Source organism: Caenorhabditis briggsae, assembly GCF_000004555.2.
Source record: "Caenorhabditis briggsae complete genome, chrIII, whole genome shotgun sequence".
In the NCBI taxonomy this organism is placed as follows: Eukaryota; Metazoa; Nematoda; class Chromadorea; order Rhabditida; family Rhabditidae; genus Caenorhabditis; species Caenorhabditis briggsae.
This window is the reverse complement of record NC_013490.2, coordinates 2,164,512-2,187,930: the sequence shown is the minus strand read 5'-3', so window position 1 is coordinate 2,187,930 and position 23,419 is coordinate 2,164,512. Positions and strand designations below refer to the sequence as shown.

General features: G+C 39.0%; 4 protein-coding genes across 4 annotated transcripts in view; all 4 read left to right on the top strand.

Annotated features, from left to right (window-relative positions):
- Positions 1 to 892: 892 nt before the first annotated feature.
- On the top strand, positions 893 to 2,602 carry CBG11737 (the record flags this gene model as incomplete). Its single annotated transcript, XM_045243453.1, has 4 exons — positions 893 to 984; positions 1,042 to 1,113; positions 1,208 to 1,346; positions 2,321 to 2,602. The coding sequence occupies 4 exons, from the start codon at positions 893 to 895 to the stop codon at positions 2,600 to 2,602; spliced, it is 585 nt and encodes a 194-aa protein (XP_045100795.1).
- A 5,714-nt stretch (positions 2,603 to 8,316) lies between these two features.
- CBG11738 lies at positions 8,317 to 12,414 on the top strand (the record flags this gene model as incomplete). Its single annotated transcript, XM_002640943.1, has 8 exons — positions 8,317 to 8,338; positions 8,413 to 8,502; positions 8,552 to 8,620; positions 8,669 to 8,815; positions 9,110 to 11,387; positions 11,431 to 11,522; positions 11,571 to 11,778; positions 12,188 to 12,414. Coding segments are annotated over 8 exons (3,133 nt in total), but the record flags the coding sequence as incomplete, so codon positions are not given.
- Positions 12,415 to 14,882: 2,468 nt separating this feature from the next.
- Positions 14,883 to 16,720, top strand: CBG11739 (the record flags this gene model as incomplete). The annotated part of the gene is made up of 4 exons (XM_002640944.1): positions 14,883 to 15,054; positions 15,379 to 15,533; positions 15,581 to 16,001; positions 16,287 to 16,720. 4 exons carry the CDS (start codon positions 14,883 to 14,885, stop codon positions 16,718 to 16,720), a joined length of 1,182 nt encoding a protein of 393 aa, XP_002640990.1.
- Positions 16,721 to 18,690: 1,970 nt separating this feature from the next.
- Positions 18,691 to 23,419, top strand: part of CBG11740 — a gene marked incomplete at both ends in the record, with an annotated part of 6,585 nt that continues 1,856 nt past the window's right edge. The window contains 6 exons of the mRNA XM_045243452.1: positions 18,691 to 18,769; positions 19,220 to 19,520; positions 20,388 to 20,520; positions 21,218 to 21,312; positions 21,612 to 21,869; positions 22,632 to 22,736. Of these exons, the coding sequence (XP_045094644.1) occupies positions 18,691 to 18,769; positions 19,220 to 19,520; positions 20,388 to 20,520; positions 21,218 to 21,312; positions 21,612 to 21,869; positions 22,632 to 22,736 (971 nt within the window). The remainder of the gene's footprint in view (positions 18,770 to 19,219; positions 19,521 to 20,387; positions 20,521 to 21,217; positions 21,313 to 21,611; positions 21,870 to 22,631; positions 22,737 to 23,419) is intronic.

Genomic DNA, 23,419 nt, shown 5'->3' with positions numbered 1-23,419 from the left:
TTGCGGAATTTGTGAGTTTCAACAAAAATTGACCGAGTTATGTTAAAAACAAGGTTTCTGCAAAAAAACATAGATAGGTAAAACCGCCGTAATTCCTTCAATTTTGAGTTAAACTGAAAAAAGCTTCATAATGAGTATAATCATGACCAACTTTTGAAATTTTTGAAATTTTGGATCCCTCATGCGCCTTTAAAGGTTGTCTTGAAAAATTGTTTACACCATATCTCGGCCAATTTTTTACCAAACCAAAAAATTTTAAATTATCTGGCGTTTTAACGTTTAGGGCTTCAAAATGAGTATAATCATGACCATGTTCTTTTTAATTTGTAATTTCGCCTTTAAAGGCGCATAGAGGGTCCGAAACTTGATATTTTTGGAAAGTAGGTCATGATTATACTCATTTTGAAGCTCTCAACTTGTTGAGTCAAACAACAGCGGAATTTTTGAGTTTCAACAAAAGTTGATCGAGATACGAGTAAAACAAGGTTTCAGAAAAAAACATTTGAAGATAATTAAAACAACCGTAATTCATTCAATTTTGGGTTAAACTTTAAAACTTGTATTGAGTTTTACTTAAAATGTTAAGAGCTTCAAAATGAGTATAATCATGACTATGTTCCTTTAAATTTGATATTTCGACTTGAAAGGCATAGGGGTCCAAAAATCGATATTTTCAAAAGTAGGTCATGCGTATACTCGTTTTAAAGCCATCAACATGGCAATTTCAAATCTTTTCAAATTTTCAAATTTTGACGAAAATTGACTGAGATACGGCAAGAATAAGTCTTCAAAATGAAAATATCGGCAAATCAACTGTTTTTGATGATTTTTGACCACCAAATTTATAGAATATTCCAGAAATTTCGAAAACTTCCAGGTCATCGAGTCCACAATGAGCCATTTGGACGATCCATCTCAGCTAGATGCGGTTTTTCTGAATTTAGGAAAAATCCATGCCAAACACGAGGAGCAATTGGGATTCAGGTAACAAAATTTCAGAATTTTCTAGAAATTGCTAGAAAAAAATCGATTTTTTTTCAGCGCACATTACTGGTCGGTATTCAAAGAATGCGTGCTTTTTCATTTCAGAAAAGCAATGAAATCTCATAATAAGTAAGAATTTTTTTTTTGAAAAACGGAAAATTTTGGAAAATTATTTTTTTCAAAAATTCCAGATTTTTTCTGAAAATTTTTATAGATTTTCCAGATTCACAAAACACAAAGAAATGTCATTTGCTGAAATCGACTCGGCAATTATCCTTTGGAGAGAGGTCCTTCGTTTTATTATCGATCGAATGAAAGTGGGCTACTGTGAGTCGGGAGCGATTAGGAAGAGCAATAAGCAGGTACAGTAATTGTTGATTTTGATTTTTTCTAGAAAATTCCAGAAAATTCCAAAAATTTTAAGCCAAGAATCATCGAAATCGGTTAGGAAATGGAGGAGTTATGATCATTTTTAGAAAATTTTAAAATTTTAAAAATATTTTTGCTCATATTTCTTTAAAATTGAATCTAAACTTCACAATTTTGTGAATTTTGAACTCGGCAAATTAGGAGCTTCAAAATGAGTATAATCATGGCCTATTTTCCTAGAGTTTCGAAATTCAGACCCCCCTATGCGCCTTTAAACTCGAAATTTCGAATTTTGAGGAACATAATCATGATTATACTCATTTTGAAACTCTTAACATGTCAAACATTGATTCATCAAAAAATCTGAGTTTAACTCAAAATTAAAGGAAATACGGTTGTTTTACTTATCTTCAAATGTTTTTTTCTGAAACCTTGTTTTACTCGTATCTCAATCAATTTAGGTTAACACTCAAAAATTCTTATGAATTCAAAATTGTCATTCTAAGAGCTTCAAAATGAGTATAATCATGACCATGTTCCTTCAAATTTGAAATTTCGAGATTAAAGGCGCATAGGATGTCGGAAAAATCAAATTTGAGGAAAGTAGGTCATGATGGTAGTCATTTTCAAGCTCTTGTTTTGCCAAATCTAATGGTAGTTGTGTCATAAATTTTGAACCATAATTCACAAAGTTACGGTAGTTTTTCACTTTTTCGTGATGGGACCCAACATTTTTTGGACGTACATCGTGTTTATACTCATTTTGAAGCTCTTAACTTGCTGAATTCAAAAATTCAAGTTATTCAAAATTCAAAAGTGAATTTAAAGAAATATGGGCAGAACAATTTTTTCGAAATTTCAGTTTTTTTTTTGTTCAAAAATTATCATAACTTCCCGATTCCCCAACCGATTTTCATGATTTTTTGCTTAAAATGTGTGGAATTTTCTGGAAAATCTTTAATTCTAGGCTATCAACGGACAACACTCAATCTCTGGAGAAGATTCAGGCGTCTCGTTTTCCGTCGAAACGAAACAAGACTTAACCCAGGTGAAAACGGCAAAAGCTACAAAAAATCGCATGGCTTCTCGGCACTCGTTGGCTGTTATACGTACGAATGGAATCAATCAAGACGATTCCACGTCTTCACCATCAACGACTACATGCAATTTACTTCAAACTATTGCTTCGATATCACCAAAATGTGTGCGCCGGCGATTTTCTTTATCACCCAGAAATACGCATGTTTAAATTGGGATTTTTTAGGAGTCTGAAGGGTTTTTGGGAGATTAAAATACGAAATTTGAATTCACCATGAAGTTTTCTTCAAAGTGAGTATAATCATGCTTATGTTTCTTTGAATTTGAATTTTCGACTTTAAAGGCGCATAGGGGTCTGAATTTGGAAGTTTTTCAAAAGTAGTTCATGATTATACTCATTTTGAAGCACTTCTCAAAACAAATAGAATGGTGAAAGTTATATCAAACTTGGAGCAAAACGAAGGGAGTTACAGTAGCGTTTGACAATTCGTGGCGAGACCCTAAAGCAGTCAAAATAGAAAATGTTTAAAAGTAGGTCGTGATTATATTCATTTTGAAGCACTTTTCAATAGAAATTTAATGATAGCAGTTTTATAGAATTTGAACAAAAATTAAAAAAATTACGGTAGCTTTAAACTTTTTCGTGGTGGGAGCCAAAAAAAGCAAAAATAGATAACTCTTAAAAGTAGGTCATGATTATAGTCGTTATTAAGCTCTTGAGAAAATGAGCAAAACCGTATACTTTTCATGAAATTCGAAGCAAAACTGACCGAGATACGGTAATTTCACTTTTTTTCGTGTCGGGACCCAAACATTTTTCAAAGCATGTCATGATTATACTCATTTAAGATTTTTCTACGTTTCAAATAAAAATTAAGCAGGAAATTTCCTTCGAAATGAGCCCAAACTCGACTATGTTTATTTAAACTTGAAATGTCGCCTTGAAAGGCGCATAGGTGGTCCAAAAATATAAATTTTCAAAATTAGGTCATGATTATACTCATTTCAAAGCTCTCAACGTCCTGAATTCAAATTTCGCAGTTAAATCCCACAAAAAATCTCCAGAATTTAGAAAAATCCTCCTTTTGTGCCAAGTTTCTAGCATGCCAATTTGTATGTATACATAATTATACCTAATTTGTATAATACACATGTTTCAATTAATTAATACAATTTTTTTTCATTAATTCGCTTTTTTCCGGGTACGGTCCCGAACTCCAATTCGCATCTTTATAATATATATATTGCACATTTTTTTCAGGTAGGTCAAAGAACTTTATTTTACAAAAAATCGATTTTTTTTTAATTTTTGAGTTTTTCAGGCTCTTCGTCGTCGAGAACTTTCTATAATTGTCCCAGAATACTTTATTTGCCGCCGAAAGTCAGATGTAGAGATTTCCGATCACTCATCCTCCCCATCCACCTAAAAATCGATTTATTGATTTTTTTCTATTTCATCATTAATTATCTTGTAACCTTGAATGACTGTAATTACTCTAAGAAATAAATATTTCTTAAAATTCGAAAATGCTGAAAAAGAGAAAATGTTGTTTTTTTGAGCAGATTTCCGGAAAAAAATCGATTTATTAGCGAAAAGTTCAAATTTCGGGTCCCTACAGAAATCTAATCTCAAATTCACTATCAAATTTGAATTCCTCGGCTAAAAATACCCCCGGAGATCAAAAATGAGCAAGATTAGAGAACTTGTCGTAAGATACGTTGTTTGGCGCGGTGTTTGCGGCTACAGTAACCCAAAAAACCAAAAATGAGCTGGCGACTCGAAACAAAATGGTTTCAGTGTCAAATTTTGTGAGAGTTCCGAATTTGATGTTTAAATTGAGATATATGAGTTTTGAAAAGTAGGAAACTGCTAAAAATTAAAATTTCGGGTCCCTACAGGAATCTAATCTTAAATTCATCATCAAATTCAAGTTGCCTGCCTATAACTACCCCTGGACACCAAAAATAAGCAAGATTAGACGAAGTGTCGTAAGATGTGTTGTTTGTTGCGGTGTTTGCGGCTACAGTAACCCAGAAAAACCAAAAATGAGATAGCGACTCGAGACAAAAGGGTCTAAAGGTGAAATTTTGTGGGGATTTCAAAAATTGATGCTCAAATTGAGTCAGATGAGCTTTGAAGGGTAGCAAACTGTTAATATTTCAAATTTTTAGCCGGAAATTTGAATTTTTTACTGTTTTTGACCGATTTTCTATGAAAAACACAGATATTCAAAGGAAAAGATCAATTTATTAGCTACAGATCGATAATTTTAACAATAGCAGAGAGGATAATAACGAAAAAGAGTGAGAGGACGCAGAGAAAGAGGACATGGCAGCAAATTTCGCCTTCCGTCATAATTTCTGGATTGTTCTCGAAGTTTCGCGGTGGATTGAATGGGTTTAGACCGATTATTGGAGTTCCTGCACCCTCGATTTCAACGATTTGATCTCTTGGGGACATCTGAAATTTTTGGAAACTTCAAAAATTCAAAAAAAAAAGGAACAAGGGGGAAAATTCTGGAATAGGACTGGAAAGATTTGGGGGGGGGGGGGGGGAATCTCAATCATTAACACACCCACCCCCAAATTCTGCCCAATCTAAAAAAACTCCATAGCATCCTCCACGTAACACATTATTTCTTAACTACCCCCCAACTTCTTTTGGGGTGGCAGCAAATCCTAGATATCTCTCTGACCTTTAGCTCTAAAAACAAATTTCTATGTGATTCCATGTGATTCATTTGCGTCCACAGTAACCCCTCACACAGTGTCAAGTTTGAGCTCAATTATCTCGGCTCCTGTGAAAGATATAAAAAATGTGTCAACTGATAAATTGCTTCTCATGATATCAGCAGCGTTTTATCAGTTGACACATTTTTGATATCTCTTATGGGAGCCGAGATATATCGGTTCAAAGTTCAGAGATCGCTTAGGCGGCGAGCAATTTTGACCCAATTTATCTCGGTTACAGTGAGACATATCAAAAAGTTGTAAACTAATAAAATATTACTGATAAGATGATAAACATTTTATCAGTTGACAACTTTTTGATATCTTTTACAGGAACCGAGATAAATTGAATCAAACTTGCTCACCGCCTGAGCTACCCTGTCTCTTGACAAAAATCCGGGTTCCCCGCAGATAATTGTCAACCTGAAAGCAGAGTAACTCAGGGTCTACAGATTTTCCCCGCAAAACCCCCCTGAATTACTTGCTTTGATTATTCATTCACTATTTTCCCTTATTTCCGATATTATTCTGTGAAATTATTCTTTCTCGCATTCATTCAATGCGAATATTCATTTTTGAATTACCACTCCTTTTACCCTTTTAAAGGCGCACCCGCGTGGCGAGACCCGCGACGCCAGCCGACAGGCGCCGTGCACTCTCCGCGCGCGTAGTCGTCTCTTGCGTCCGGGCACCGCTTTGCCGCCGGTAGCTCCAAGGACTTTTTAGGCAATTTTACTTCCAGATTTTCCCCCTTTTTGTACGTTTGGCTATCAGAGGTTTGACCAGCTCCAGTTTCGTGGGTCCGCAAGGTTTCCTGGCGGCTCCGCCGTCAGGTTTTAGCCCTACACCATTATTCCCCCTTTTTTCTGTTCTTGCTGGTATTTCCCCTTTGATTGTCTTTACCGTTTGTCTTGTCCCCATCCTTTTCTCTCTAATAAATGGGTCAATGATACTTTGTGTACTGTTTTGTATTTGCACCGCTTATCTCATACACACTTTCAGGTTTTTAGGGCGCGCTACAGGCGCAGCGAGCACTCTCAGGTTAGGACATAGGATCGGTCTCGACTGACTGAGGATCCGCTGTCAACATGGTGCATCGACGGACGGTCCCGTGAATGTTGGAGTTCCAAAAAAAAAATTTGATTTCTAAAAAATGGGCCTAAAATCACGAACCCAGTCGAATCCGAGAGCTGTTTGCGTGGCTGCGCTTGCCCCACTTCCCTGTTGTGTTGAGACCCTATTTTATCGATTTCCTCTTCTCTCTCCGCTTCTTTCTTGCTAATAATGAATTACAGACCCAATTTTTAACCGTAAAAAGTCTTAAAATCCGATCGATCGATGAATGAAGCCGAAAAGTTCCAAAAATCCCGAGGTGTGCTGAAAAGTCATCTGAAGCCACTATTCATGTATTCGCCCTATTACAAAGGACTATTCCTTGCTTTTCATCAGGATTTCCAGTCAAAATCGTGAAAAATCGCTGAAAATTGATCAAAAAAATTCAATTTCGAAAAATTTCGAAATTATCGAGATGCTAGAGAGTGTGCGAAACCGAGAGACGTCACAGAGGATGAGAGAGTGTGTAAAGGTGAGAGACAGCTAGAGGATTCCCTCGTTTGACAATGATTTTTGACTAAAATTCTATAAAAAATATTCCGATCAGGTCCACATCGTGGTCTGTAAACATTCGAGATAACAAAAAATCGTCAGAATTCAGCCAAATGGTGGTGAGAATTCGTTTTGACACTGTCGAAACACTAAAAGGCTATAATTATAAGCCTGACGATGAATTTCTACGGAAATTCGATAAAAATCCGAATAAAATCTCGCCAAAAAACATCGGAAAAATTGATCGGGTCCACACCGTGGTCTGTAAATAGCGAGAAGACGTATATTCGTCAGAATTCAGCCAGATTCTGGTCAGAATTCGTTTCGACACCGTTGAAACAGTAACAAGGCCATAATAATGAGCCGGAGGAGAGCAGATGTGTCGATAAAACCCTAAAATCTGCAATGTCATACTATATGTGTGTTTCTCCTTGGATTTCTGTTGATTTTTATCACGAAAATCCGTCCAAATCGATCAAAAATAATCACTGAACCCCGTCAAGACGAATTTGCCTCCGAATACGGTGCGCGCAGAGAAATGCGCATTGGGTGTAAACACTGCGACGCGCAGTTGCGGACGGCGAGAGAGTGTACTCTCTCATTCAGAAATTTTTTCCAATTTCACCCAATTCGACCGATTTCGCTGGAAATTTGGACGAGTCGATCGACGAAAAATTAATTCAAGTAAGTCTTTATCGATTTGTGATAAAATTTTACTGAAAATCCCAAGAATATTTGACTATTTAGTTCAAAAAAGGCCCAAATGGCCTAAAAATGGTCGTTTGGCCTAAAAATTTCCAAAATTCAAAGTTTTCATAGCATTTCGCCAGCTGAGTGAACGCGTGGCCAAGTATTATACTTGAAAAGCTCAGTTTCTAGTCCCAAAATGCTCGAAGATCAAGAATTTGACCCAAAAAACGGAGTCGCCGGAAATTTTGCACTACGAAAATTTTCCAAAAATATCTCCAAATCGTTTTCTTAGAGAACTCAACTTGCGAAAGTTAGGCCACCCCTTCAAAATAGCCTAGAAATCATACCAAATGAATATCAAGTCATTTCCAGGTCCAAAAGGGTTGGTGGCCTAGAGAACTCAACCTGCGAAAGTTAGGCCACCACTTTTAAGCCATTTTAACACGGTGGCCTAACTTTCGCAGGTTGAGGCCATTCTAGAAACTGAGAAAAATCGAGAAAATTAGGTGAAAACTTTGAAACAAAAGGAAAATTCACGTGATTCTCGTTTTAACGTTTTCAGTGTGTTGCCACGTGTCACATGCCACATCAAATTGGTATCTAGAGGTTTTTTGTGGGTTTTCCACTATCAAAAAAGGATGCTGAACAGATTGAGTGAGTTTTAGATTTTTTTAAATTGATTTTTTTCTGTGTAGAGCTATTTGAAAGACTCTTTTTTCTGAAATTTAACGTAAATTATCCTCGCGAAAACTTGAAAATCTGGCACCCCACTGTCCCACTAGCATAGATGACACACCCCCTCCCCCCCCTCTCTCTTAGCTCTAAGATTCCCACATCAGTCCGATATATCTATCGATTGATATCAACTATAGACAATAATCGAGTTGTCAAAATTTAGATATGACCAAAAGTCATTCTATAAGTAAGTTTGTTTGCGGGCTTTTTCGGCTTATCTAGCCAAATTGTCTAGTCAATCAATATTCTAATTTCTTGCAGTTCCCCTAATCGGGTTATCGATAGTCGTGCTCGTCAACGGATCCTTCCCAGGCATCTACCAACGACCGATTCTTTCTAGCCATCAACGCTGTAAGCATCCAGGAAATCTCATCCAATCAATTATCGATTGTTATTTCAGACAAATCTCCCACCCACACTCAAGAAGGCTGGTCCCCGGATCCAGATTCTCATCCACGTGGCACTCATGGTTTGTTGGATTTTCAGTGGCTGTTTAAAAATATCGATTGATTTTCAGATGTGTCAACCAACTACGATTCATCTGACTCCGCCCACTCTCCATCCGATATCCATTCCTCTGACACGTCCCATCACGATTCTGCTCATTCCAATGACTCCGCCCATTCCCACATTGACCACCGCCGTATTCGTCGGGCTCCTAATGGTGAGTAAAAGTTGAATAGTCGGATTCACTTCTTAAAATTGAAAAGATAAGGGTTACTGTAGTTTTCCAGATCACTATTTAAATTGAAAAATTAGGATTACAGTTTTCGGATTAATTTTTAAAAGTATTCAATTTATATTCAATAGTCGGATTCACTTTTCAAAATTGAGAAGATAAGGATTACTGTGGTTTTTGAGTTCACTATTTAAATTGACAAAGTTAGGATTACTGTAGCCTGTCTAATAATGGCTATAGAAAACACTCAATCGCTTTCTAACCTATCTTTCTTTGCAGATCCCTTCGAAACCATGGTGGACCGAATGGAGAAAATCTCCCGTGTCACCAATGGAATTGCTCTCCAACAAGGTCTCACCAGTCACTCCATCCCAATCGATACTCTCATTTCGGAACTTCTCAACTTAGATTCTGTTTCTCCAGATGACATCAACAAGATCAACGCTGAGGAACTTCAGACATTGGTCACCGAAATGGAAGAACTTCCAAATCTGCTCAAAAATGGTTTCAAAGAAGCTGAACGAATTGAAAAGCGATTCCTGATGTATGCATTGATGTTGGAGGAGACAGAGGGAATCGGCAATGATGTCAAAATTGAAGGGAAAGATGACTATTTGAATGATGTCAAAGCTTTGAAAGCGAAGAACATTGTTTTCGAAGACTGGTCCTACTTAAAAAGATTCCTTGAAATTTTCGAGATGGTGGAAACTCAAAATGTTTCTAATGACATTTTTGACAATATGCAATCCATGAGCTCCACTTTAAAAAATATAAAGGGAGTAAATTTGAGTGATTTCACGACATTTGTCGATTATAAGAAACTCAAACATCCGGATCAGATCTTCAAACCTAACTTTGGAATTCAGAAGGCCATTGCCGCGTTCTTGAACGATCGGGCCGTTTCTGAATATCGCAGTGTCAAAGACCAGCCACCTACGGAAACAATTAAGGAATACTTGACGGCTATCGATTCGATAGCAGGAAACTCCAAGAAGAATCTCGCTGCATTCCGAGTCTTGGATCAAATCCTTCTGAAGTCACGTCAACGTGTTCGTTTGAGTCGAAAACTGTCTGAAACTCCTGGCTTCTCAAATGGTTTCAATGACCTCGACCTGGTGTTCTCTGATTTGAAGGATGATTGGGTGAAAGAAGTGGTGGAGGGACAATCGGATGCACTCGTCAAGGTTCTCGATTCCATTCGATCTCTGATCAAGATAACTGGAGAAGTGTCTGATTCGAGTCGATTCGCTTCTGGAGTTCAAACCATTATTTCTAACGTATTCGAACATGCAACGAGCTTGTCGGAGTTCTCTGGCTTTTTCGTGGATTTCGTAGCTCACGCTTCAGATATTGTTCTCGAGACATTGGCTAATGATATGGAAGCGAAAAACACTAAGTTTGATGAGTTCTTCTCCAAAATCAAGACGCTATCCGACATACTGAATGCTCTCGATGACGTGTTTAAAATCTATGAGACTCTGGCCTCCGAAGAATATCTGGGCAAGATCAACAAAACACTGGAAATCACAGAGTTCACCGCAAAGACTGATAGCACCAAACGACGTGACCAACTGAAGAAAAGCCAGGAAGCAAAGGACATACGCGAACTTATCAAGACTGCCAATCCATCCATAGCCATTCTCAAAAATGCGGCCAACATCGATCAGCTTTTGGCGGATATTGAAACTGGTTTTCCCGAAATCGACGAATTCACTACTGGTCTGTCCAAGTTCTTCGAAAAGATGAAGGAGTTGAGAGGTCGTAAAGGAGTCAAACTTCTGAAGCCAGCAATCTCCACTATCCAAATGCTCAGGAATTTTCAACCAAACTTTGGCGCATTCAAAGAAGTGACTGACAGAATTCCCGAAATTCAGAAAAAAATGAAAGATCTGAAAGCGTTTGTCAGTGGTTTCAAGCCGTCAGAATCAAAGGAAAACACGGAACTGATGAAGCTTCCGAATGTTCAGAAACATTCGTTCATTCTGGGATCATCAACGCGTGTCTTCAAAAGTATGAAGTTGGCTTCCGATAGAAAACTGAATCTGGACAAGACGGATATTGATTTTGTGTTGAATGAAAATGCAAGTTTGAGTTGGAATCTGGATTCAGAAGATGACAAAAATCTGAATAATCTAGATGGATTGGATGCAAAACTGACCGATTTCTATCGAGATGTTGACAGGATCAAATCTTCTGCCAAAGTTTCGAACTCGACGAATCTCACTTCCCTGAATTTCACTCTTGCGGAATCGATCAATGGACTCTCTTTGGATTTTGGAGCGATTGGTAGATCAGTTGAGAAGATGTCGAAGACGTCTTCCAAGAAGTCGGAACTTTTGGAATTCAAAACAAAACTCGATTCGCTGGATTCTATGGGTCTGGACTATGATAGCCACCAGTCAGACATTGGAAAATCCGCAGATTCACTGAGCAAAATGGAATTGTTTTTTGCCAACTTTTCTTCGGCAATGGCTCCGCCTGCTCAAAACTTGACAGCTCCTCACAATTCCAGCTTGGCTCATCCAGTAGTTGTTAAGGAACAAAATGGGTTATCGATGTGAGTTATTCTTTTTTCAACCCTTCGAATTTTGAATTTTCAGTTATTTGGGTGCTGCACTGGCTGGAGCAGTTGTCGTTGGCTTGACTGGTGCTGGATTTTTCCTTGCACTTCGTTATTTTAAGAACAAACGAGGTGAGTCTTTTTCCTGGAAGTTGAGGAACTTAAAATACACTTTTTCAGCTCATTTTGATCTTCCGTTTTCATTCGGTTTCCGATTTTTGGCCATTATCCGCTTCAAGCTCACCGCTCTGCATTACAGGATGTTGGGAATGCAGTATTCGGACTCATTTCTTTATGCACGCTACTGTATGGAACTCTATGAGCATGACTCGAAAGAGAACGAGGAAGAAAACGCCGGAACGGTGACACCCGAATTCGACTATGACAAGTAAGAGGAATATTATCTTTGATTGAATTTAGCTGTCCTACCGTAGCTTAGCTGAATTCATTCAACCTTCAGCTTTGAGCCCGTATATCTTATTTTCTGTGGCAGATATCAAAAAGTGGTCAACTGATGAAGTGTTACTCATATTAATCTAAACATGTTTTTAGTGAACAACTTTTTAATATCTCCTACCGTATCCGAGATAAATTGGGTCAAAGTTGCTCGCCCTTCTGAGCCACGCGGTCGGCTGTCAACTTCTCAACTTTAAGCTTATTTATCTTGGTTATTGTAAAAGATAACAAAAAGTAGTCAACTAATAAAATGTTACTGATATTATGATAAACATTTTATCAGGAAAGGAGATATAGAGGTTCAAAGTTAACGGTTGTTTACGTTATATTTTCATTTTCAGGAACACCGGTCGACTCAACGAAACGAACAGAATTGTTCTGAAGTTGAAGAAGCTGTTCAACTTGGATCACTACCACGGAAACATGATCGAGTTCAGAGACGGTTTCCTGGTTGCCTTGTGTAAAACACCACGCGCGAACCACGGAGGTGGAATGGACACGAGAGGACCCTATTGGTTGGCGGTTGCTGAGAAGAGAGCGTTGTGCGTCTGTATTGGCAAAATTTCTGGTTAGATTTTGGTGAGATAAAGATTTTCAGAATTCTTTTAAATTCCAGGAGAAAACCCACATGTTCAACCGTATTTCCCACGGAAAGTTGAAGCCGAGGAGACGTACAATGGAGGAAAGGTCAAGGTGAAGTGCATGAGTGTGGAGCAGATCTGTAGTGGAACGATGGATATGTTGACGTTGCGTGTCAAAATAAAGTGAGTTTTATTAAAGAAGGCGAGACAGCAAAAATTTCGGGGGGACAGTTCGGGTGACGAAATCGCGCCGCGCTTATGTATTAGGTTGGCGGGAAAGTCTTTGTCACTCTGTTTGTTTAATCACTGTTCTCGTATATGGAGGCTGTGTATGAATCGACTCTAGTGAATAACAAGGTGATAAGAACCTTCCATATAAACAAGTCCCCATTTCCTTCCCTGCTCCTCATCTGTAATTGAAACGATATGTTTGTTCCCACTGCTATTCACATCAGACATGTTTTGATTTACCTCTTCCTAGCTCACAACACGATGAAGGATTCGGAAACTTTCTTGAAGAATGTGTACAACACACATGCCCCTCACTACAATACTATTCGCAATTGGTTCCATCGTTTCGAAAAAGATGACTTCTCGCTCGATGAAAAGGATCGCTCTGGGAGACCCCGTGAGTTGGATTTGGACAAGCTGAAGCACGCATTGCAATCGGATATATTTCAATCTAGCCGTGAACTAGCTGTCACATTCGGAGTTCACCATAGCACAGTCCTTGAAGGTTTGAAGTCTCTTGGAATGAGAAAACTTTTTGGTCGATTCATACCTCATCACCTGACTCAAGCCAACCTTGACCGCCGAGTCGACGATTCGATTACTCTTCTCACTCTCCACGCGGGCGATCGATGGCTGGACCGGCTAATAACCGGAGATGAGAAGTGGGTCTTCTACGATAATCACCACAGGAAATCCCAGTGGGTTGGAGAAGGAGAGAGCCCACAGGATGTCCCAAAACCCGACCTTCATCCGAAAAAAGTTATGCTCTCTGTGTGGTGGGGAGTGGACGGCCCCATCTACTGGGAACTTCTGCCCGAGGGCAAAACAATAACTGGAGACCTCTACACTACTCAACTACGAAACCTCAAGAAAGCAGTCGACCGTTCGGCCCTGAAAGACAAGAAAGTGTACTATCAACATGATAACGCTCGCCCACATGTTTCGAAACAAGTGAAGCAGGAGCTGATGGGATATGGATGGAATGTTCTCCCTCCCCCCCGTATTCTCCTGATCTTGCTCCTTCCGACTATTGGTTATTTGGCGATATGACACGTGCCTTCGAAGGAAGAAGCTTCAATTCCCGTGGAGCGGTCGAAGCGGCACTCAAACAATACTTTGCCTCACGCCCGGCTGGATTCTACCGCAATGGAATCCATAAATTGAGGGAACGTTGGAGACATGTTGTTGATAATGATGGACAATATAATTAATTATTCGGTTATTTTTTCTTTGAGAAATAAACTATTGAAAAAGTGACAAAGACTTTCCCGCCAACCTAATAGACCATCGGTCGTCAGGCGCCTTCGCGCTCCCGTAGATCAGCCGGTAGCCGCGCTGTACCCCTGAGCTGCCTGTCATGAGTTCAACCCCTCATGGGGGTTCTCTATGCAAAACATCAGGACAACTTTTTTTTGGTGTCTGGCCTCCTTTAAAGGTGGGGGGACAGGAGATTTTTCGTAGTTTTTTGTAGCTAGGGTATGCATTCTACCGTCACGGTGTACAACGCTTAATGTCACTCTGCGTACAGATGTCGTCCTCGCCTTTATGTATGCAATCGGGCGTGCGCTTTCTCTTTGCCCGCGTGGCTCAGTCGGTAGCGGCGCCGCACCCTCAATCATCGCCCTCACAAGTTCAACTCCTCGAGGGGCATCTTTGAACGGAATTTCGAGAACATTATTTTTTTCATGTCCCCCCACCTTTAAGGGTCGGCAGCCGCTCTGACGGCTTGCGCCGACTTGTCAACTTTGAGCCAATTTATCTCGGTTCCTGTAAAAGATATCAAAAAGTGGTTAACTTATAAAATGCTTATAATAATATCAGTAACATTTTGCTGGTTGACAGATTTTTAATATATTTTACATGAAGTGAGAAAAATTGGCTCAAAGTTAGGAGGTCATTCTATTCGAGTGTTTAACCTTTAATGTACCTTAAATGGAGTTTATAGTCAAAGAATAGATGAAAGACCCTCTAACTTTGAACTGAGTTATCTCGCTTCCTGTCAAAGATTAAAAAAAAGTTGTCAACTGATAAAATGTTTTTCTTTAAATTTTAAACATTTTAATAGTTGACCCCTTTTTGATATCTTTAACAAGAACCGAGATAAATCAACTCAAAGGGCGTTTTATTAGGATGTTGACGATATTTTTCGATTCAAAAACATTTCTAGTGTCCCCCCCCCCCCCCCCCCCCAACTCCCCTGGTCACAATACACTTTTTCAGAGGAATGCGAGCATTCACTACCCAAATGATCGTCTTCGAGGATTGTCCAGATGACAAGTTTCCAACACTCAAATCGTTCAATGGACTAGTTGAACTTATCGACATTGTCCATGCCAGTAAGACACCTGTCTTCATTGCTTGTCCCACTGGAACTGGATACTCGGCTGTTTTAGCTTGTAAGTCTAGCTACCGTATTCCCTCTAATAGAAGCCGACCCTGAGAAAGAGGTTGAAAAATAGAAGCCCATGGGCTTCTGTTAGAGGAAATACTGTAACTCAAAAACTACGGTAGATATCAAAAAGTTGCAAACTACAAAAATGTGTAGAATTTAATTTTGCACAGCTTATTAATTGCTAACTTTTTCTTAGCTACTGTAGTTGTTGAGTTATGCGCTTTTAAAGACAGCGCACCTCAACACCGTGCGCCAAGGGGTGAGGCGCGCCGGCTTTGAAAGTACTACAGTAATTTCTACCGTAATCCCCTGTTATTTTGATTTTCAGTGGCTCTATACAATCGTCAGGAGATTATGGAGAAGCACGGAAAGGTCACAATGGGATCGTTGCTGAATGAAGTCAGAAACTTCCGCATAAATGCAATTGAGAGTGCCAGACAGTACTTGTTGGCTCTGCTTCTCATTATCAAGGATGTAATTGCGGTTAGTGTTGCGCATTTGTAGCTTATAATCGATTATCGATTTTTAAGAGTATTAGCAAACATCAAGAAGTGCCAAACGAAGAGATCATAAAGATGAGTAAAGATATCGACGAGCTCTTTGCCTCTTCCGAACGATTGGATGCGAATTATAAGAATAGTATAAACGATGAGCAGAAGATGAAACAGGGACTTTTGAGAATTGAAAGTATCGAGGTTACGAAAAAGGTTCCGAAAGCTCCGAAACCCTCGGAAGCTCCGAAAGTCCCGAAAGCCTCGGAAGCTCCGAAAGTCCCGAAAGCCTCGGAAGCTCAGCAAGCTCCGATTGCTCCGAATGCCTCGAAAACTCAGGAAACTCAGGACATTCAGAAAACTCAGGAAACTCAGGACACTCAAGAAACTCAGCAAGCTCCTGCTGCAACAGCGCCTACTGTAAATGCCAACGAGATTGCAACAGGCCCCGAAGCTAACGGTAAGAACCTAAAGATAATATTGTTATCCGATGAACCTTCTTGCCGAATGTCTATTTAAAGGCGCATAGCTGGCCCTGAAGCAAAATCAGCTACAGTAATTCGGAATCATTATATTTTTGCCCATTTCCGAATTCTCTTATACAGCCTAAAATTGGTCGAAATGGAATAATTCCAAATTGCTGTGTTTAAAGTCGCACGAATTCATTTGTAGAAACCGTAGCTGTTTCAGCTTCGGGACCAGCTATGCGCCTTTAAATTAAAATTCTTAAAATGTTCAGTTTCAGAGCCTGCGGCTAACTCGCCACCAGCACTAACAGCAGAAATGGTCCTGAAAACGGAAAATCTCTGTGCACCTACTAGAGATCCAAGTACGCTGGCAAAAGATCGAGTCGGGGAGTCTGAGGCGAGAAAGAAACTAAGGGACGCGGCGGAAGCGGCAAGAAGGGCTACGGATGATCGATATCCACATGGCATGGGATTCGGATTCTTTAAGAAGAAGAGGCCGATACCGAAGGGTCTAGAGATGGAACGGACGCAAGACGGAGAGACGATGCCAAAGAAGAAGAAGAACAAGAAGAAGAAGAAGGCGGTGGCGGAGGAGGGAATGACAATTTGTGATGATGGAATGACGATGTGTGATGATGAGGAGATGAAGGAAGTCAAGGTTGAGATTCCGATTGCTCCGGCTTCAGCTCCAACTGAACCTAAGCAAGTTTGAGAACTCGGTTTTATGGTATTTATAGTATAGAATAAAGTATTTTGAAGTATTTTTCCAATGTTCTTTCATATTTTGTCACTTACCGTAAAACCTGAAATGGAAGGGTTCTCACACAGTGTCAAGTTTGAGCTCAATTATCTCGGCTCCTGTGAAAGATATAAAAAATGTGTCAACTGATAAATTGCTTCTCATGATATCAGCAGCGTTTTATCAGTTGATACATTTTTGATATCTCTCATGGGAGCCGAGATATATCGGTTCAAAGTTCAGAGATCGCTTAGGCGGCGAGCAATTTTGACCCAATTTATCTCGGTTACAGTGAGACATATCAAAAAGTTGTCAACTAATAAAAGACTACTGATAAGATGATCAGCATTTTATCAGTTGACAACTTTTTGATATCTTTTACAGGAACCGAGATAAATTGAATCAAACTTGCTCACCGCGTGAGCCCCCCTGTCGGCTGACGATTGCTGAACTTTGAACCGATATATCTCGGTTCCCATAAGAGATATCAAAAATGTGACAACTGATAAAACGCTGCTGATATCATGAGAAGCAATTTAGCAGTTGACAACTTTTTGATATCTTTCACAGGTACCGAGAAAAATTGGCTCAAAGGTTAAGGGCCTTTCTATTACAGGTTTTACTGTATTTTCTTCCTTTTCTCTGTGATTTTTTTTTGAGGACAATATTTTTCTGCAAAAAATTCGATTAAAAGTACAATTTTCTTTCCGATACACTTTGTACCTGATTTTTGTATCCTCCGAGAGATAATTTTCTTATCATTATCTCTATTTGTGTCACCAAGAAACTTCCATTTCTACAGTACTCTTTTTTTTTCTGGCCTAGAAAAAAATTACATGAAAATTCTAGGCCAATTTAAATTGGTTTTCCCCTACAAAAGGAGAAAAAAGTTCTCCCATGATCAGACCATTTTTTGCCGACTTCTGCCTGCGTCTCTCAAGAAAAAGTGATAAAAGATGAATGATAAGAATGCGCTGAACAGTGATATGATAAAAATTTGTACTTTGTTCTGTCTTTTTTGGGATTTTTAGATGAAAAATCTTTTTTTTTTGAAGTTTTTGAATGGAAAATTTGAATTTTAAGAATCGGATTTTTCTGAAATTTTTTGGAAATTTATAGGTCTGAAAATCAAGTTTTTCGAGATTTTTGATCTATTTTCCCATTTTTTGAGGCGAAAACCGCCAAAATTTCAATTCTAAAGCAATTAAAAAATTTTGTGGGTTTCCACTCATTTTTTGAGTTTTCACCGCTTTTTTGATAGTTTTTTGCTGAGATTTTCTCTGCAAAATTAATTTTCTCCTACATTTTTAATATTTTTTCACTTTTTTGACCCGAAAATCTCTTAAAAATCCCCAATTCTCAATGAACTAAACGGGCGGAAGCTTTCTCCGAAAAGTACGCAATTTTCCGCAAACACCACCTCATTCTAATGTGTCAGATTTGACGCGCAATGTCTCTGGAGCACATTTATTCATCGTTATCCCCTCTATTTTCACCTTAAATTCCCGGTGTTTCGGTAATTTCAAGAGTGAAATTGATTCTTTATTAATTTTAATACAAAAATATACAATTTTCGCATCGCACACCCCTAGAATCCAGATTTCCCGAAGATGCATCATACCTTACGCGCAAAATTTTGCTCGATTTGTTGACTGTTTTCCATGGATTTTTGCTCGGTTCTCGCTGGTTTTTGGTGCATTAAATGACAAAGAACAGACAAAAAAAACATAAAATTCTCGCTATTTTCAGAGAAATCTCTCGAAAATTTAGTGAAATTTCGTTTTCAGTGCGTTTTCTGTATTTTTGTAAATTTCAGCTCGTTTTTGACGGATTTCAGCACTGAAAAATCATGAATATCGCTTTTTTAAATCTCATTTCCGCTCGAAATTTGAAACTATTTATTTTTCAAAAACCCAAAATTTCAGGGACCTAAAACTCAAACAATGGGTGTAATTGGTGCACTTTCCGAAGTGACAAGTGCCAGTGAGGATGCTCTTCGACTTCTTCTCTCTGTTCTAGCTGGTACGGTACACAAAAATTTAGAAAAATTGAAAATTTTTCAAAAAAATTTTGCTCAAAAATTGGAAATTTTTGCCAATTTATGGTCCAAAAACGCTGAAAATTCGAAATTTCAGACCCAAAAATCCTGAAAATGCGATCTTTCAGCTGTTTTGAGAGATTTTTCAGGAAAAAATGGAAAAAAAATTTTTTTCGAAATTTTTGAAAAAAATTTTTTTAATAATTTTTTTCAAAATTCTCGAATTCCTTGAATGTTTTGGGAGATTTTTCAAGAAATAAAAAAAATTATTTTTTTTTAAATTTCGAAAAATGTAGATTTCTGGCTATTTTGAGACACTTTAGACCCAAACTTTTGAAAAAAAATTCAAATTTCCGATTTTTTTCAAAATGTGAAAATTTCCAAAAAAAAATTATTTTATTTTTTTTTGCTTCAATTTTTCCCCCAATTTCCAGGGTACCCTCTCGCTGTGGTCCATCGCACCTTCTTCTACAATAAGTCTGCGCAAATCCAACAGATCTTCTTCATTCTCGTCGGTCTCTCCATCTGGTACTTCAACTGCGGCACGGCGGTGATTCATCCGATTTTATCGATTTTCGGCGCATGGATCATTACGAATTATATGCGAGGAACCGATGCATCAGTCTACGCGGCACATGGTCTCTTCTTGGGACATTTATTATTTGGATATTGGCATCACGAGACGGATACCTATGATATTACATGGACCACGCCTTTCTGCATTATGACTCTTAGGTAGGGGAGAATAGGGGCTGGAAAGCTGCTGAAAATGCTCCAAAATGGTCAACATTTAACAAAAAATGACCTTAAAAGTAGCTCAAAAATAGCTTAAAATTAGTCAAATTTAGACAAAATTGGTCAAAAAATGGCTCAAAATCGCTGAAAATCGTTTTTAAATTGCTGAAAATGACCTGGAAATGCTCAAAAATAGCTGAAAATTGACTAAAATTAGGCTAAAAATAATCAAAAAGTGGCTGAAAATTGACCAAAATTCTTGAATTTTTTGTCCTAAACAGCCCAAAAATGGCTTTAAAAAACTTTTAAAGCGGCTAAAATTCCACTAGAAACGGCTCAAAAAAATGTCGCCATTTTCGAATCTATCTGGATTCTTTCACTGGAAAAAAGTCCTTAAAATACAGATATTTGCTTATAAATGGTCGTAAAGTGGCTGAAAATAGCTGAAAAATAGCTTTAAATTGCCTAAAATTATTGAAAGTTGGTAATGAATGGTCCTAAGAAGTCAGATTTAGGCTTAAAATGGTCTAAAATCGTCTGAAAATAGCTGAAAATAAGTTGAAATCATTAGAATTTGGTCCTAAATGAGCGAAAAATAGTCAAAATTCGAAATTAGGCTGAAAAGGGCGTAAAATCACTAAAAATTGGCCAAAATTAGACTAAGAATGAATCAAGAAAAAGCTCAAAAATCTAGAAATTTTGGCTGAAAATGCCCTTAAAACAGCTTTGAAATGCCTCAAAATTAGCCTAAAAACGGCTCAAAATGATTCCAAAACAAACTTTTTTCTATTTTTTCACTAAAAAAATATCTTAAAATAGCTTAAAATCGTCAAAAAATGACTAGAAATTCCCGTTTATTTTTTTCAGATTCATTGGTCTCGTCATGGACATTTACGATGGAGCGCAGAAGCCCGAATCACTGAAACCCGATCAAAAGCTGACGGCTATCACTGATAAGCCAAGTTTGATGGAAATCGCCGCGTTTGGATTATTCTTCCAGGTAGCTTCTGGAACAGTTCGATGTCTTTTGAGAGCTTCAGAAGACTCTAGAAACTTCCAGAACCGTCCAGGCGCATGTTGACGTCTTCTGGAAGCTTCTGAAGCTTTATATAGCCGTCAGACATCTTCTGAAGAGATTTGACGTCGTCTGAATGTCCCAGAAGGCTCTGGAACAATCAAAACCCATCTAGAAACTTCCAGAACCGTCCAGGCGCATGTTGACGTCTTCTGGAAGCTTCTGAAGCCTTATATAGCCGTCAGACGTCTTCTGGAGATATTTGCTTTTGTCTGAAGCTCCCAGAAGGCTCTAGAGCAGTTCAAACCCATCTGGAGGCTTCTACAACCGTCGTTCTGCATTTTCATCTTCTAAGAGCTTCCGGAATCTTCTAGATGTCTCTAGAACCATTCAGACGCTTCCTGAAGATTCTGACGTCTCCTAGAACCTTCCGGCAGCGTTTAGACGTCTTTAGATGCATTTTGACGTCATCTAGACGCTTCTAGAACTTTCTAGAACATTAGATATCTTCTAGAGGCTATAGAATGTTCTAGATGCATTTTGACGTCTTCTAAACGCTCCAGAATCTTCTAGAAGTCTCTAGACCTATTTAGAAATTTTTGGAACTTGTGACGTCTTCTAAACGCTCCAGAATCCTTTAGAATCTTCTAGAAACCCGAAAAAATTAAATTTTCCTTTGCAGGGAACGCTGGTTGGACCCCAATTCACTCTATCGAAATTCCGCTCGTTTGTCAATGGTGATTGGTTGGATTCGGAGGGAAAACCACCCAAATCTGCGTTAGTTTTGAAGATTTTTATAGGGAATTTCCAGAATTGCGACGTTTTAGAACCCAGGACGTTCTAGAACTGTCATGAGACGTTTTGGAACCGCTTCAGAACGTCTGATTGCGAAATGACCGCTTTCGGAACGTTCTGAAGAGGGTTTTGGACCATTTTCAAGAGAAAAAAGCGTTGATCTGAAAATATGAGCAGTTTCAGAACGTCTAGTTGCGAAATGACCACTTTTTGACCGTTCCAAAACCGAAATTTGACGATTTCGGACCCATTTTTGGCCTTGAAATCGCCTTTTCCTTCAGATTCATGCCCTCGATCGGCCGTTTCCTTGCCGGCTGCACCTACATGGTCCTCCACCAATGGGGACAATTCTGGATTCCGGACAAATGGTTCAATTCGGATGCATTCTATGGACTATCATTCTTCTGGAGATGGTCGTGGGTCACTCTGTGGTTCCGACTGACAATGTACAAGTACTGTGCGATGTGGCTTATCACTGAGGGAGCATCCATTCTATCTGGATTGGGACACAATGGAAAGGATAAGGAGGGCAATGATAAGTGAGTGGCGAGGATTTGGAGCATTCAGAAGCTCCCAGAGCGCTCTAGAGCATTCCATCTCCATTTCGACGTCTTCTGAATGCTTGAGAGCCTTCTAGAGCCGCCTAGCATCTTTTGCACTTCTACAAATGGATTTTAACGTCTTCCGAGATTCCAGAAGCTTCTGGAAGCCTCTGGAACCATATCAAAATGATACGGAGGCATCTAAAGAACGTCACCTGAAGGTTCCAATAGTCTCTAGAGCAGTACAAACCCAGCTGCAAGCTTCTAGAATCGTCGAGATGCATTTGAACATCTTCTAGAAGCTTCTGAAGCCTTATAAAGCCGTCAGACGTCTTCTGAAGAGATTTGACGTCGTCTGTAGCTTCCAGAAGGCTGTAGAGCAGTTCAAACCCATCTGGAGACTTCTACAAGCGCCGTTATGCATTTTGACGTCTTCTGTTAAGCAGAACCGTTCAACTAGCTTCTGGAAAGTATTAGGCGTGTTTTGAAGTTGGATTTTTACGTCTTCCGAGCCCTACTGACGTTTTCTAAAGCTTCCAGAAGCTTCTCCAGCCGACATTTCCAGCCGAAAAATATACGTCTGAAATCAAGTTTCTAGACTTCTCTATGAATTTTAAGCTGTCAAATTCGAATATTTTCGATCATTTTTACTGATTTTTGGTGTCTAAAACTCGATTTTCAGACGTACTTTTGTCTGAAAAATCGTTATTTTCAGCCAATTTCCAATCATTTTCTTCCCTAGAATTCGTCTATTTTCAGATGGGACGGTGTTCGCGACTTGCACATCATCAAATGGGAAACTGGACACGACTACAATTCAGTCGTCGAATCGTTCAATTGTGGAACGAATACGTTTGCAAAGAAGTGAGCATTTTTGAAATTTTGGACTTTTTTGGGTGGTTTTTGAGCTCAAAAATCATCGATATTCTAGGTGATTTTCAGCTCATTTTTTGACGGATTTGGCTAATTTTGGGCTCTTAAAATTAAGGTTTCCATTCGGTCGGGAAATTTAGCCGACCGACCGACCACCGACCCCGCCGACCGACAGCCGACCGAGTTGACCGATCGGTCGGAGCGCCAACCGTTTTCGTGCATTTGCGCGTCAACGTGTTTGCATACGCTGCATTGTATTTTACGACAAACTACTACACACTAAAAGCCTCGTTTGTCGTAAAATAAAGTGCTTCGTACGCAAAAATTCGTATTTTGATGCGCAAAGGCACGAAATCGGTTGGCGCGCCAACCGATCGGTCAGCTCGGTCGGCTGTCGGTCGGTTGGATCGGTGGTCGGTCGGCCGAAATACCGACCGAACCGACCGAAATAGAAGCCTTACCCCAAATCCTCGATTTTGAGTAGTCACGTTTTGAGCTATTCTTGAATTCGAAAAAACGACAATTTTGGCACTATTATCCTTGTCAGAGAAAAAAAGGTTGAGTCGAAGTGTATGCGATGTTTGTAAACAAATATCTGAAAGCGTAAACAACCGGAAAAAATTGAAACGAGTGCGACAGTAACCCGGCGGGAAAATATTAAATTTACTCACGTT